General features: G+C 45.0%; 2 protein-coding genes across 7 annotated transcripts; one reads left to right on the top strand and one right to left on the bottom strand.

Moving 5' to 3' along the window:
- The first annotated feature begins 3,004 nt into the window (after window positions 1–3,004).
- Window positions 3,005–10,384, top strand: LOC116386247 (gap junction gamma-1 protein-like). 6 transcript variants are annotated; one of them, XM_031852301.1, is made up of 6 exons: window positions 3,006–3,149; window positions 4,333–4,544; window positions 6,886–7,157; window positions 7,253–7,478; window positions 7,584–8,264; window positions 8,796–10,384. In XM_031852301.1, the coding sequence occupies exons 3-6, from the start codon at window positions 6,918–6,920 to the stop codon at window positions 8,807–8,809; spliced, it is 1,161 nt and encodes a 386-aa protein (XP_031708161.1). In that variant the 5' UTR covers window positions 3,006–3,149; window positions 4,333–4,544; window positions 6,886–6,917; the 3' UTR covers window positions 8,810–10,384. The 6 variants fall into 6 exon arrangements, with proteins under 6 accessions (XP_031708162.1, XP_031708161.1, XP_031708157.1 ...); XM_031852297.1 differs by having other exon boundaries at window positions 3,006–3,213; XM_031852298.1 differs by lacking the exon at window positions 3,006–3,149 and adding an exon at window positions 3,221–3,400.
- A 186-nt stretch (window positions 10,385–10,570) lies between these two features.
- Window positions 10,571–12,584, bottom strand: inha (inhibin subunit alpha). The gene is made up of 2 exons (XM_031852296.1): window positions 12,255–12,584; window positions 10,571–11,562 (listed from the first exon to the last, which is right to left on the bottom strand). The coding sequence occupies exons 1-2, from the start codon at window positions 12,553–12,555 to the stop codon at window positions 10,820–10,822; spliced, it is 1,044 nt and encodes a 347-aa protein (XP_031708156.1). The 5' UTR covers window positions 12,556–12,584; the 3' UTR covers window positions 10,571–10,819.
- Window positions 12,585–13,101: the final 517 nt, after the last annotated feature.

Here is a 13,101-nt window from a genome sequence, read left to right as displayed (position 1 = left end):
CCCCCCCCCCCCGCCCCTTAAGCAAAGCTCTGTTCGAGTCCAGGCTCAGCTGTGTTTAAAGGTACCTTACCCAATTTCACAGTGTAAATGTTTCTTCAGCCACCGGTGATGTACATGTGCTGTGCACACGCTTGAGACCTGGATCGCCTTCAATTGCACCCACGTGGCCGACAAACCCCCGATCCCCCAAAAACACAAATGACTGGCGACGACTCGCCCGCTTCCTTCTGCCGCCTGGTTTTAATGTTCTTCACATTAATCTGATTTCAGACAGTACAACAACAGAGCACTTAGTGGTTGAGCCTCTTTTTCACTTTCCCTGCAAAAGAAGGTCAGAGGTCAGGTGCAGAACAGCACCCTCTGAGCTGACGTGGATGAAGACACTGCGGTGAGGATGCTCGCTGCTAAAAAAAACCTCCAGAAAGCAAAGTGGAGGTTTATGGTTTCTGTTGACACATGAAGGCCCGTTCACAGAGAACGAATCCAAAAGGAATTACAGGATATGTGCGGAAAGAAATCGACAAAGCTTTCATATTAGGAACTCATGCGTTACAGCTGCAGCTTCCCTTCATTTAGGCGCGTTTATGAAGGGTTGATTTGTTCGACTAGATAAGTTAGTTTATCTTCGTCTCGTATCTCCGTCTGCTTTTCTTTATTTGAGTGAAGCTCGGGATCAAGTGCCTAAAAGTAGTTTAACATAAAAATAAAGAGGGCAGGTACTTAAAAAGTGAGTAAATGGTGAAGTAAGTTGTACATTAATTCTACTTTGTTTCTAATATGGCATGCATATTACGCCATGCATTTCATTTTTTTATTATCCATGTGTTGATTGTTCATTTTCTGTAAAAGTCTCAGCCTGCTCCATGCTGCCTTTTGTTTTTGGCCGAAAATACGGTCAAATTAATGAGCCCAGAAACTCGGCCTCAAAACATCCATGAGTCATAACAATTGCACGCCATGAATTTATATCACAAAGTTTTATGTTAGTGGAGGAAATAAGCAATCGAGTAAGATGCTACAACATGATCGCAACATTTGTACTTTGGGTAAGAAAAAGGGCTTTAGGCCGTGCAGGTGGGCAAAAATCACAAGTGCTCCGTACCAGTGAGTCCTGGCTTCACTCAAGCAGTTAATATATTCACTGCAGGGGTGGAGGGAGGAATGTAGAGCCCCAAGAGATTTCCATTTTGGCTTAATGCATAATCTCAGTCTTTTTTTTCAGCTCCGGAGCACTAATTGTCACACATTTCACTCTACTGCAATAAGTCAGTGGTATTTAATAGGGCTACCAGGGGGCCAGAATAGACAAAGCTAATTCTCACAAAAATAAACAAGGACTCCCGCAGGATACCAGGAGATTCATTATTTTTCTCTGTCAATATGTGAGGATAAAAAGATGCAGGTGACTGAGTTCGTGCCTCACTTGGATCAGACGTGAGAAGCACGGAGGAGAGCTGGGATGCAGCCATGGAGACTTGGCCGGGCGCAGACATCTGGCCTGATTCGACTTCCCACAGCCTCCCCCCCAAAAAACATTTTGGGTCCTCTGGTGGATCAGGAGCACTATACAGCTGCACCATGCATGACAGCAAGAAATCTGTTGTTTTGCTGAACGCCCGAGTCAAGTAAATTCTTGGATGGTGGGCCTCGTCGTCTAAAAGCTACCAGTCACGCAGCGCTCTGTCAGGCCGGTGGGCTGCCAAACTGAGGGCCTTGTGGATAACACGGGGTCGTCAGCAGAAAGACAAATGATTCGATTATGCTGTTGTGGCACTCTGTGTACTTTTTATCAACAAGAATGTAAACTGTTCTAACAACATAAATCTTCTCAGGTGGAGTGTTTAAAGGGGCAGTGCACTCATTTTATACATCAGCACATGTAGAAAATACATCAGATCATTTGGGAGGATGCCGTTAGCCAATCATTTGTCCATCCAATTAATATCAGAGGGTACATATCAGTGTGAGGAATTTAAATTTTAAAGCGTTCCCAGCGATGGATATTATGTGTTGCAATATGTTTACTTGTAGAAGGTTTAAACTAAAGGGAGAGTTACTGAATTTGTTGTGCACTGTGAGAGAAACCAAAGAATTTATGACACCGCCATAAAGTCAGAGAGAGGGGGATGCTGCTGAAGAGTTTCTGAGCACAGCCTTCAAGAAGGGGGGTGAATTGGTCAAGGAAGTGGCCGACTGAAGTCCAAAGGGTTCAGCCAATCACTGAGCTGATCGATGGGCTAAGGAATGTGTAATATGAGACATTTCAGAGACTTTGCATTTGCTTTTGTTAGTATATTAAATTCCTTGTGATTTAAACTTCAACCAGCTGATTCGGCCCTGCTTAATGATGGAAGAAAGAGAGCAGGGGGGGCTGCCTCTTCTGCTCTGCATGCTTCTCCTCTGAACAAGGAGGGGGGCTTTTTCCTTTACCTTTTGTTTGAGAAATTTTGAACACAACATTAGCAACATATTGCAGTCAACAGCCTCAAAATGCTGAATCAACACCACAAACGGAAACGAATTATAACCTCCATATAATTAATTGCAGGGCAGCTATTCGGTGCATTAGGAGAGGTCTGATATTAAAATGTTTGTCATTTTGTATCAACTTTACCAACTTTTCACTGTATTTATAAGGAATGCATGTCCATAAAATACACTTTAATATGTTTTAGGCAGACATGGTTGTCCTTTAATCCATTTGGTAGCATGAGTATGTGCTAAATGAAGGTATAGGCATAACAGCTGCAGCAGAAGGCTTCACTGTGCCCCGTGGTGTCTTTTTAATTGCGTTAAACTCCCTTTGGAGAGCGGAGGTTTCACTGTGACACTTGCATAGCATCATCTTATTATACAACGTATAATAGGGACTCCCATAGCTCTGTCGGGGAGGGCAGAACGGTAGTCTTGGAGCTCAGGTTTCAGGCGAGGGGCCTCCTCTTCTTGAATGGGGCCGAGTTACGTGGAGGTGGTGCGGGGGGAGGAGGAGGAGGAGGAGAGCAGGAGCCTGCGGGAATCAGAGATCGTTCTTTTGTCCTCTTGTTCGGGACCCCGACACATGGGGTCAATGCGGGCTGCGTGGGCTCCCACTGAACGACTGCCTCGGACGCGGACGCACGCAGAAGCCAATGAGAGCGCGCGCTAATTAGGTAAAGCTGGTCGAGCAATTAAGCGCGAGAGGAGAGAGAAGCCACGCGGATTGGGACGCAGAAGGTTGGTGTGGGGTTTTTTTTGCGGCAGGAGAAGTTTATTGCGACAGTTTACTTTCTTCCTTCTACTCCGTTAAACCTCAGTTGAGTTGTTTTGCCATCCGGCGGCTGTTTTACCAGCAGAGTTCAGTCTGAGTTTGCGAAGTGAGTTCCACGGAACGAAATTTTTGGATTGCGCGTGCCAGAGTGCGGTGAGTCGCTGCGAGCTCCTATTTGTGTTAGTTTGAAGCTCAAATTAGAACATATAACCTGTCAACCTTTTATAGAAGTCACTGTTAGCTCGACTCAAGATGTTGTAAAAGCATATAGTTTGTTAAAACTGCTAAAAAAGGCTGAATGTCTGAATAAACTCGCACCGCAGATTAAAGGCATTACAAGGATCTTCATTTTGTTTTTCAGTGAGTAATTCTACTAACAGCCGAGTGGTTTAAACTTTCCAAACGAATCGTGTCTGTGACTCCTTTTGAACATGACTGCTTCATCTTCATCACCGGGCTCTGGTTTCCCCTCTGAGGCTCGGCAGCGCTTTGTTTTCCTCCAGGAATGCCACACTTTCCAAAACAACTCAGTCTGACTCAGCAACGCGTGTTCAGAGCCTTCAAACCGTCCTCCTCCGGATCTTTTAAACATTTTTTTTTTTTTTTTTTGAAGTTGCAACAGAAAAGGGAAAGGTGTTGTGCGTCTGGATGTCTTGCAAAGCCAGAAAGCGTGTTTTCTTTGTCGCAGTGATTGACATCTGTAGGTGCCGTGTTCCTGCTGCTCAGACTGCATGGGGATTTCATGTGCCCTCTGTCTGCTCCCTGAACCCTACCAAATCCAGCTCTCTGCTTTTGGTTAGGCAGGAATGTCCGCTCGCCTTCGCTTTGTCCAGATCCTTTGCCCAAAAAGCTCTCCAACCCCCTCCATCTCCTCCTGGAGCCCAGTGACTCCTGGAGCAGAAAAGCCATTAAATGAGTGGAGCTGGGTTTAGCCCACATGAGCAAATAAGCTACTGTTTGAAAGCTGTCTTTGGTTTGCTTTTGGGAAGGTGGCATTGACAAAAAACAATGTTTGAGCTATGAAACCCGTTTGTCCGAGTCAAATAGATTGTTTGAGATCTGCTTTCCCTCTTGTCTTTATTTAGATTGGAGGGTGGCACATTTTACAGTGTGTTCACAAGGGCTGCTGTAAAAGTCTCGGCTGAGGACATTTGGTCCGTCTACGGAGGAGTCTTTAACCTTCTTCTGTTCGGAACCTCTCGTGGGCCCTTAGCAGGAGCTGAACTCGCCGTTGGAGCAGTCACACCTGCTGTACGGGGGGTTCACATCCCGAAGAATTAAAAGAACACTGTGAAAGGTCGGTGGTGCAAAGCCAGAGGCTGAAAGTACACACAGGCTCCGTCTCTCCTGCCAAGAGTCGGTGGACAAATCTTTTAGTTCTTGGCAGAAGGACACCAAAGTAATACACCACCCAGGCTGTGATGCACATTCAACTTCCAATGTTTCTTTTTGTTGTAGATAAATTTTGTCCTTGAGGAAAATAATATTTAGAACTTAAAAGATGGAAATGTGTTGACACTGTTCAGCAATACTGGCCCTGTGGATGTTTGGATATCAGGTGAAATACTGCATCTCTCGCCTCTGTTCTTAAGGGCGAGTCATATCTAGCCAGGGTAGATTTTCCAGGCGACTCTGAAGTGCGGTGATAAGTTTGTTTATAGTTTGATAAAAGTTGGCACAAACGGAGGTAGAACCCCCCCGTTAGAGGTCAAATTTGAACGTAAGCTTTGATTATACTGGTGACTCCACGGCTGTCTAACCACTAGTTTCCTTTCTCAAAAGATGCTTTTGGTCAGCGTGCAGGAGTTTTCATAACGGGTCGTGTCCCCCAAAGCGCAGTTTGAACCGGAGAGGGCTGACTATCGGATCACAAGGAAGAGTTTCGGTGGAGGAAACCATCTCACACTTTACTTCAGGGTCACAAAGTCTTCTGTCTTCTCAAACAATCAACCGTTCCCACCGACGTCCCACCGTTGCATGAGATAACGATGGGATGTCGCTGGAGCCTTTTCAAACCTCTTTTGAATACGATGTAGTGAGGAAAGTTCTCCGACTTAATTTTAGGTCTGAGAAGTGTTTCAAGGCCTGTAATTTTCCATGTCTGGAATCTGGATCTCGCCAACTTCCAACATGTTTTCATAGCTTTGGTGTAGCTGGGGAGTATTTTTAACATTCAGGTTTTTCTGGTCAGGCTCAGGCAAGTCAGCCTCACATAGTCTAAGCATGAAGGTGCCAAATGGCAGAAAGGTTTGGCATAGGAATGGATGAGTAACCTGGCGAGTGAGCGCCTGACTCTCGTGCACTGATCCAAGGAGACGTGCCTACAGATGCTTGTAATGGCCACAGCCTTGTCCTCTTCTAATGAGTCATGAAATGCTGGTTATTTTCTTAACTACACCCTGTTTAAAAAAAAAAAAAAAAAAAGTGCAGAAGGTATTTGTTTAGCTCCATTAGTGTTTGTGTCATTAAATAGTTATTATAGAGTAAATGTCCAGATATTTAACCAAACCGATACTGGGTACCTTCTGAAAAGACAACTTTTTTTTGGCTGGTTTTAGAGAAAGAAACCTAATATTTGTATCTTAAGTTATCAAACTACAACGCAAAGTCTGAAGTCAGATTTTTGTTTCTAATTAACCTGCAGAACTCGGTAAGTCGCGCTTTTCTACATCCCCTTTTTAAAGAAGCAATCACTTGAAATGTTTGCTGACCGGACAAAGCACCTGCTCAGTTCTTTTCTTCGTGCCAAGGTCCTGTTGCTGTATCAAACTGTGCTTTCTACAGAATTTAAAGGCATAAATAAGTTCCTAACCACATGCCCCGCTTTAGTGTCATAATTCCTGCAGTCCAAAGCCACAGCAGGTCTCCTCACGGCGAGCTGCAACTTGCCAGCCAACACTTTGATGTTTGATTAAGCAGCTCAGGCTGAGCCGGTCAGGATGCTGTAAAGAATGCAGGTTTACCAAACCGCTACCAGGACCAACGGGACTGATTCTGAGTTTGTTGTGTAGTTTCCGCATGAATACCTGCATGTCTGAGAGATCTGTGTGTGACTACAATAGAGCATGTGGCTGTGCTTATTTCTCAGCCCTGCAGTTGAGGTTTACCTTGCATGGCTGTATTTGCAATTGCATTCTTTAATCATTGTGTGGAAGCGTAAACCCGATGCATGTGTACACTTCCTATTAATCCAGTGAAGAGTATTTGAGTTTGTTTTTTTTCATTGTCGAATATCTAAAACGTTTATTTTCTGAATTAATCAGTTGGTCTACAAAATAATCGGGAAGATTGATGATTCATTATTTGTCATTTGACGTCACAGGAAACTTAAAAACGCAGCAAATATTCACATTTGAGAGGCTGGAAATGGTGAATTAAAGAAATGACCAACAAAGTAGTTGACAAAAATCTGATTTGTTCCAACTTTAATATCAAACTCTGGCTGTGTGAACTGACTAAATGCGGCTTATAGTTGCTTTTCTGGTTGTCAGTTTATTCTAGTTTGTGTAGTGGAAGTAAAAAAAAAAACACGTTTACAATGCAATAATAAGTGACTGCATTAGGTGGCTAATTGAAATTAAAAAGGAGAATGAAACGAGAGTAAAAGTATTGAATCAGTGTTTTTCCTTTTCATCCAGAGCTCGTTTAGCTCCCCGGTCATCTTGGCACCATGAGTTGGAGCTTCCTCACTCGTCTGCTGGACGAGATCTCCAACCACTCCACCTTCGTGGGGAAGGTCTGGCTGACTGTGCTCATCATCTTCCGCATCGTGCTGACAGCCGTCGGCGGGGAAACCATCTACTACGATGAACAGAGTAAATTTGTCTGCAACACGCTGCAGCCCGGGTGTGAGAACGTGTGCTACGACGCGTTTGCTCCGCTCTCGCATGTACGATTCTGGATCTTCCAGGTGAGCCGCAAGTCACATTTCAATGAATGATCACCATTAGTTGAGAATGTATCTGCAGTGTTGATTTCAACAAGATCATGTCTCTTTGTGTTCAGGTGATCATGATCACCACCCCCACCGTTATGTACCTGGGCTTCGCCATGCACAAGATCGCCCGCTTTGACGACAGCGAGTACCGGCTCGTCCGGAACCAGAAGAAGAGGATGCCCATCATCACACGTGGGGCAGCTCGAGACTACGAGGAGGTTGAAGACAACGGAGAGGAAGACCCCATGATCGCTGAAGAGATCGAACAAGAGAAACCCGACAAGGAGGAAAAAAGTACAGTGGATCGCAAGCACTTCCAACTTTCTGTCTAATAGGCTTTTCTTTCTTTGGATGCTAACCGCTTCAGATTCCAACCAGTGTCTCCTTTTTGTTTTCAAGGCTCAGAGAAAAAGCATGACGGCCGTCGGCGGATCATGCGTGACGGCCTGATGAAGGTCTACGTGTGCCAGCTGTTTTGGCGCTCCTCCTTCGAGGTCGCCTTCCTCTTCGGCCAGTACGTCCTCTACGGCGTTGAGGTGATACCCTCCTACGTCTGCACTCGCTCGCCGTGCCCGCACACCGTGGACTGCTTTGTGTCGCGCCCCACGGAGAAGACCATCTTCCTGCTGGTGATGTACGTCGTGTCTTTCCTCTGCCTGCTCCTCACAATCTTAGAAATCATCCACTTGGGGATCGGTGGCATCCGAGACACCTTCCGCAGGCGGGCCGTGCGCGGCTCTCGCACCCCGCTTCCATCCTCCTCGCGTGCCATGGCCACCGCTCCACCAGGATACCACGCCACCATGAAGAAGGAGAAGCTGAAGGGAGAGCTGAGGGACTCGCCAATAGGCAACTCCGGGCGGGAGAGTTTTGGAGACGAGTTGCCGTCGTCCAAGGAGCTGGAGCGGTTGAGGAGGCACCTGAAGCTGGCCCAGCAGCAACTGGACCTGGCCTACCAGGCAGATGAAGGAATCCCTTCACGAAGCAGCAGCCCCGAGGGCAACACGGCTGCACAGACGGCCGTCGAGCAGAACCGCCTCAACTTTGCCCAGGAAAAGCAGGGGGAGGCAAGCGAGAAAGGTAATGAGCACACTTAAACAAGTAGTTTAATTTAAGTTTTTTTCTAAAAATGTGTTTTCCACATGCAGTTTTTCTATAGTTAGGTGTAGTAAAGGAACAAATTAGTCCATTAAAACCTCAAAACTTCATCGTTTCAGTTATTCATCCAAAGAAAAGCTGAACATTCGTGAGTTTTAAGGTTTACTAATTTAAAAAACTAGGGTTTTTAGGACTAAAAATGGAAAGTTATTTGTGCTTTTGTCTTGAGTGAGCAAAACAAACAATTTGAAGAATATAAGAACAATCGCCCTAAACTGTCTAGATGAGCATCTCAAACCTTTTAAAATACGTTTTCTCTATAAGTCAACTTCTGAACTAGGAATCCGTTAAATCAACTGTCAAAATAGTTGCCGATCATTTTTAGTTTCAGCTCTATTGTCAACATACCTCAGATTTATTTCCATGAGGCCTGACCTCAGGTCAGCGAAACGCCATTTTAAGTGAGCAAACATGCTAAATATTTGTCTGTCACGTCTCTCCTCCTCCTCCTAGGAATACATGCCTGAGCCTGCCTCCTGCCTCAAACGTCTGTTCTTCCATTCCTACTGGCCTTACACCCCATATGGGAGTGCAGTCAGACCACTGAGGGAGCCCGAAGTGTGTGTGTACGTATGCGCGTGTGTGTTTGTGTGTGTGTGTAGATGGGAGAAATATGCCTTTCAGTATTAGAGGTGAGTCAGAAAAGAAAGGGAGAAAGGAAAAAAAAAAATGCTGACCTGCCATTTGTATTGCGACAATTGGTTCATCTCCACGACTCTAAACTTGAAAGCCTGCCACATCTCGAGTTTCTGCTTGTTGACCTGCGTCCAAACCTTGACTGTGCCTTTCGGCTAAAAACATTGTCTGCACCCACTCTGTGTTTTTGTGGCCATTCAATAATCCTCGTCCATTTCAGACCTTGAAAGGATTATCGAAAGCTTAAAACTCCTCTGGGCCAAGTGTACTCCTGTTGTCTTCAGCTCAAAAGAGAGGCTCTCTGTTTATACAACGCCGCCGAATGTTAACGTCTCCTCTTTGTCGAGGCTCGTCTGCCTCGGAGAGAATCTGGTAATGTCTCTTCTGGAGCGTGTGCAGCAGCATTTCTTTGCAAACCGAGGGCGGCTTAACCTGCGCTGGATGAGTCATGTTTAATTTAAACAGATTTGATGTTGGGGATTATTGGTGTTTCTTATCCACATGCCACACCATTTCAGAAATATTTGACAGAATTTTGAAGCCTGTGTGTTTGCTCGACTCGGCCAAAATGTTTACCTGGGAAATGCTTGAATTCTTTATCGACAGGAAATGTTCCAAGGAATTTCAAAGAATCATTTTTTTTGTACAATCAAGTCATTTAAAGCCCTCCATATATTTTATTGTTTTACTATTTCTTGTCCAAAGCTCCAGAATATTTACTTTTGGCATCACTAATGCCACCGAATTCTGAAAAGTAGGCTGGTGGATGTTAGTATATCCCTCCCTTAAATTGTGTCCAAATAAAAATGATTCATCACAATGTTCATCCTTGCAGAAATTGAAACAATAATTCCTCATTTTGTGGGTTTTTTGCTCACCGGCTGGAAACATCTGTCTCCTGTTCTACCGTCAACAAAGAAATTCCATCCTTGTCTTTTTGAAATTGGCGTTCTTCTTTGGTGAGACACATTTTCCAGTCTTGACGTGTGCACCACCAGCCCTCCGTTGTGCTGAAACATGGACGCTTTCATGTGTCCTGGAAAAAAAAAAAAACCCCAACCCAGCTGACGCACAGCCCGTCGCCATGTAAACACGTATAATCTTAAATTAATGGTGATGCTTCTGATCAATAGCTTTCCGTGTTCATACAGAGTTCACACTTTTCATAGCCTGGTTTTATGGTCTTTAGCTGGAATAATGAAACATTGCCAAAGAGCGTTTTGATACTGTATTTTTGTAATCATCTCACTATGACTTTTGCTACTTGTGGCACGGTACGACATTCCATTTTGAATATATTTCGTCAATGGTTAATGCATTTCTTTTTTTTCTATTGTATGTTTTGTAGTTTTTGTAACTGTAGAGATTATTTTGTCTTCAGAGTAAATAAATATATTTGAACGTTATGCTTTGGACTCGACTCTGTCTGTGGTAAAGTTGCTGCTCATGTTTTTGTGTGTAAATGGGATGAAAAATATGAAACCTTGACTTTATTTGTGGTATTTACAGAACACGATTGAGTTCCATGTTTAAATCAATGCTTTACTATTGCACATGAACAGAAGTCAGACTGTATGTGAAGGTATTGATGTGAAATGAAGCAGTGTAAAAGTAGACATAGACTGCCCTCTAAAGGTCAGAATCACAATAAAGCAATAAAATGCTGGCCTTGCAGTATTTTTACTTTCAGATTGTAGCTAAAAAAAAAAGTAAACTTTTAGAGTGTGATTAGTAAGACAAGTGGCATGCACGGCTTTAAAGGGTCTGTTCAGAAATGTTCGCTTGGCTGGATGGCAGAAAACTAAACAAATTTTTGTTTGGTTGTACTGAAGCTTTCAGGTTCAGATACAAGTACACTCTTCAGGTATAATGTTGGGCAAGGTCTCATACATGAACGAGTACCCGCCGTCAGATGTTGTGGTGATCCTCAGGGACTTCATGGTCCCCGGGACTGGAGCACAGCACTGTGTGATGCCCAGCATGGCGATGGTTCGATCCGAGGCTGAGCAGTTCCCATGACAATAGTAGAAGGTCAGCAGCTTTGGATGGACGATCCAGCTGCCCCAGCCCAGCTCCTCGAAGCTGATTTCGATCTCTGCCCTGAGGCAGTCACTGTGCTGAGGTCTCTCCTGAGAGGGCCGCTGGAGCAGGTCGAGAGCGGAGGGAGACCAGGGAATGGTTACTGGTGCGTGGCGGGGTGAGCGGACAGGACCACGAGGCTGAGCGTGGATGTGAAGAAAGGGCGTCTTGTCCGGTTCGTCGGTGTGACACTGACAGGCTGGACAGCGGACCTGGAGCAGAAAAGGGCCCACAGCCACAGAGGCCAGTGGGTTTTGATCCAGGTGGTAGGTGGTCCATCCGTCTGAGCTCGTCTTTGGTGGAGCCTCTGCCGCCCGAAGAAGCTGCTGCGCTGAAGTTAGAATGAACAGCTGGGTGGAGGAGTTGGCTCCTTCGCCTGCATAGAACCAGAAGTGGGCAGATGTGACCAGCATCTCCAGGTTGTTCATGGACGGCTGGAAGTAATACGTGAAGTGGCTATCAGTGGTTTCTCCAAGAGCTGAGTCAGATGTGGCACAGGATGAGTCTGCCAAAGTGAGATAAGAAAGCAGTTAGTGAAGTTTATTGCTTTGTAACAGGGGAGTTTGAGGCTTCACCCTCATTGTCCTGTTGTCTGGAGGAGGCTTCTGTGTCTACGTACTCTCTCAGATCAACACACTCAATAACTTGGCTCCAAAACAGACTTCAGACTTTGAACCAGAGGGGGCAGTGGAACACAGCTTTTTAGCCTGGTGTTGAATGACTCTTCTAAACTGCTATAATCTACACACAGGGACTTTAAGTAAAAGCCTTTTCCATTGTTCCCATGCACTGAAAGGACACTTGCTCATGAACTAATATACAGTGCAAGTATTTGGCTTTATTTGTATCTGCCGCATGCATGTAGTGAGTTTACTGCCATATGAAATAGTGTGATTTCAACATTAAGATATGCAATGACTATATGGAAAATATAGTCCAGGCAGTGTAGTTTCAAAGGAGGAACAGACCTCTTGGCACTTTGGTTCCCTTTTAGCCTAGTCTTGTGCTCAAGTACCCCATAGAACAAAACGATTTATTTTTACATGATCGGGGCAGTTTTATTGTGCAGATGTGAGAAAAATCTGATAAAGCATGTTGTCCTTTGAATTAAGGATCCAAAATGATTTGGCGTTAAACTGGAAAGAGTATTTTAGCTGTTATTTGGGTAAAAGACAAAACGGCAGCAAAGCTTCTCACCAGAACTGGGGAAGAGAATGATTTCAGATGTTTCCTGGGTCGGACTGGTTTGACGGTTGACCCACGCTGTCCTGCTTGTCCTGGGGGCCCTCCAGGATGCATGCCTTGCTTCTTGCTGTGCCGTGTCCCTATCAGGACCCTGGACTGTGGTCAGAGGGGGCTGCTCCAGCCCGAGGCCCTCCAGGACCCGCTCTCTGAACCAGGACAACACAGCTTCCCGGGACAGCTCCTCACCCCTGCAGGCTTGTGTCAGAATGTGGATCCACAGAGGGCCCAGGACGAAAAGAGCACAGGACACCATAACTGCACTGCACGCAACTACTTGATACTGCTAGGTGCGAAAATACCCTCTAAGTGTAACAACAAAAAAGTCCAAAACGGAAGTCTGGCGATTTTCCAGTGATGCACAGCCTTTCTATAAAGATGGAGATCCAATTAGCTCCACAAAACTGATCCTCGTCTGTGGCTTTCCTAATTCTCACACACATTTATTTGGCTCCGCAGCGAGCGAGTCTGAGTGAAGTCTGCAAGCAAAAGCGTTTTGTTTCCAACACATAAGTGGAAGATAGCAAAGGACGGCCTTGACGATTGGGAAGTTGCATTATCTGCTTCGGTGGCTGTTTCACACAGTATTGAGGGAATTTGTCTGTGTGTTTTATTGTGGAATGTAAAGCATAGACGGATGGTATTAGAAAGGTTTTTCACACTCTACTGCAGAGTGTCAAGTCTTCAGAGTAATGTTGCGTTGACATACATAATCCTGATCATATTAGTCTGATAAAATGACATATTTTCTGTTTGTATTATCATCTGCAGTAGGTGGATAATAAATGTTTCACAGTCATAA

The sequence above is a fragment of the Anarrhichthys ocellatus genome, unplaced genomic scaffold (genome assembly GCF_004355925.1).
Source record: "Anarrhichthys ocellatus isolate YVR2014 unplaced genomic scaffold, GSC_Weel_1.0 scaffold12, whole genome shotgun sequence".
Lineage (NCBI taxonomy): Eukaryota > Metazoa > Chordata > Actinopteri > Perciformes > Anarhichadidae > Anarrhichthys > Anarrhichthys ocellatus.
Note: the sequence above shows the minus strand (reverse complement) of the source record. Positions and strands in the feature narration are given on the sequence as shown.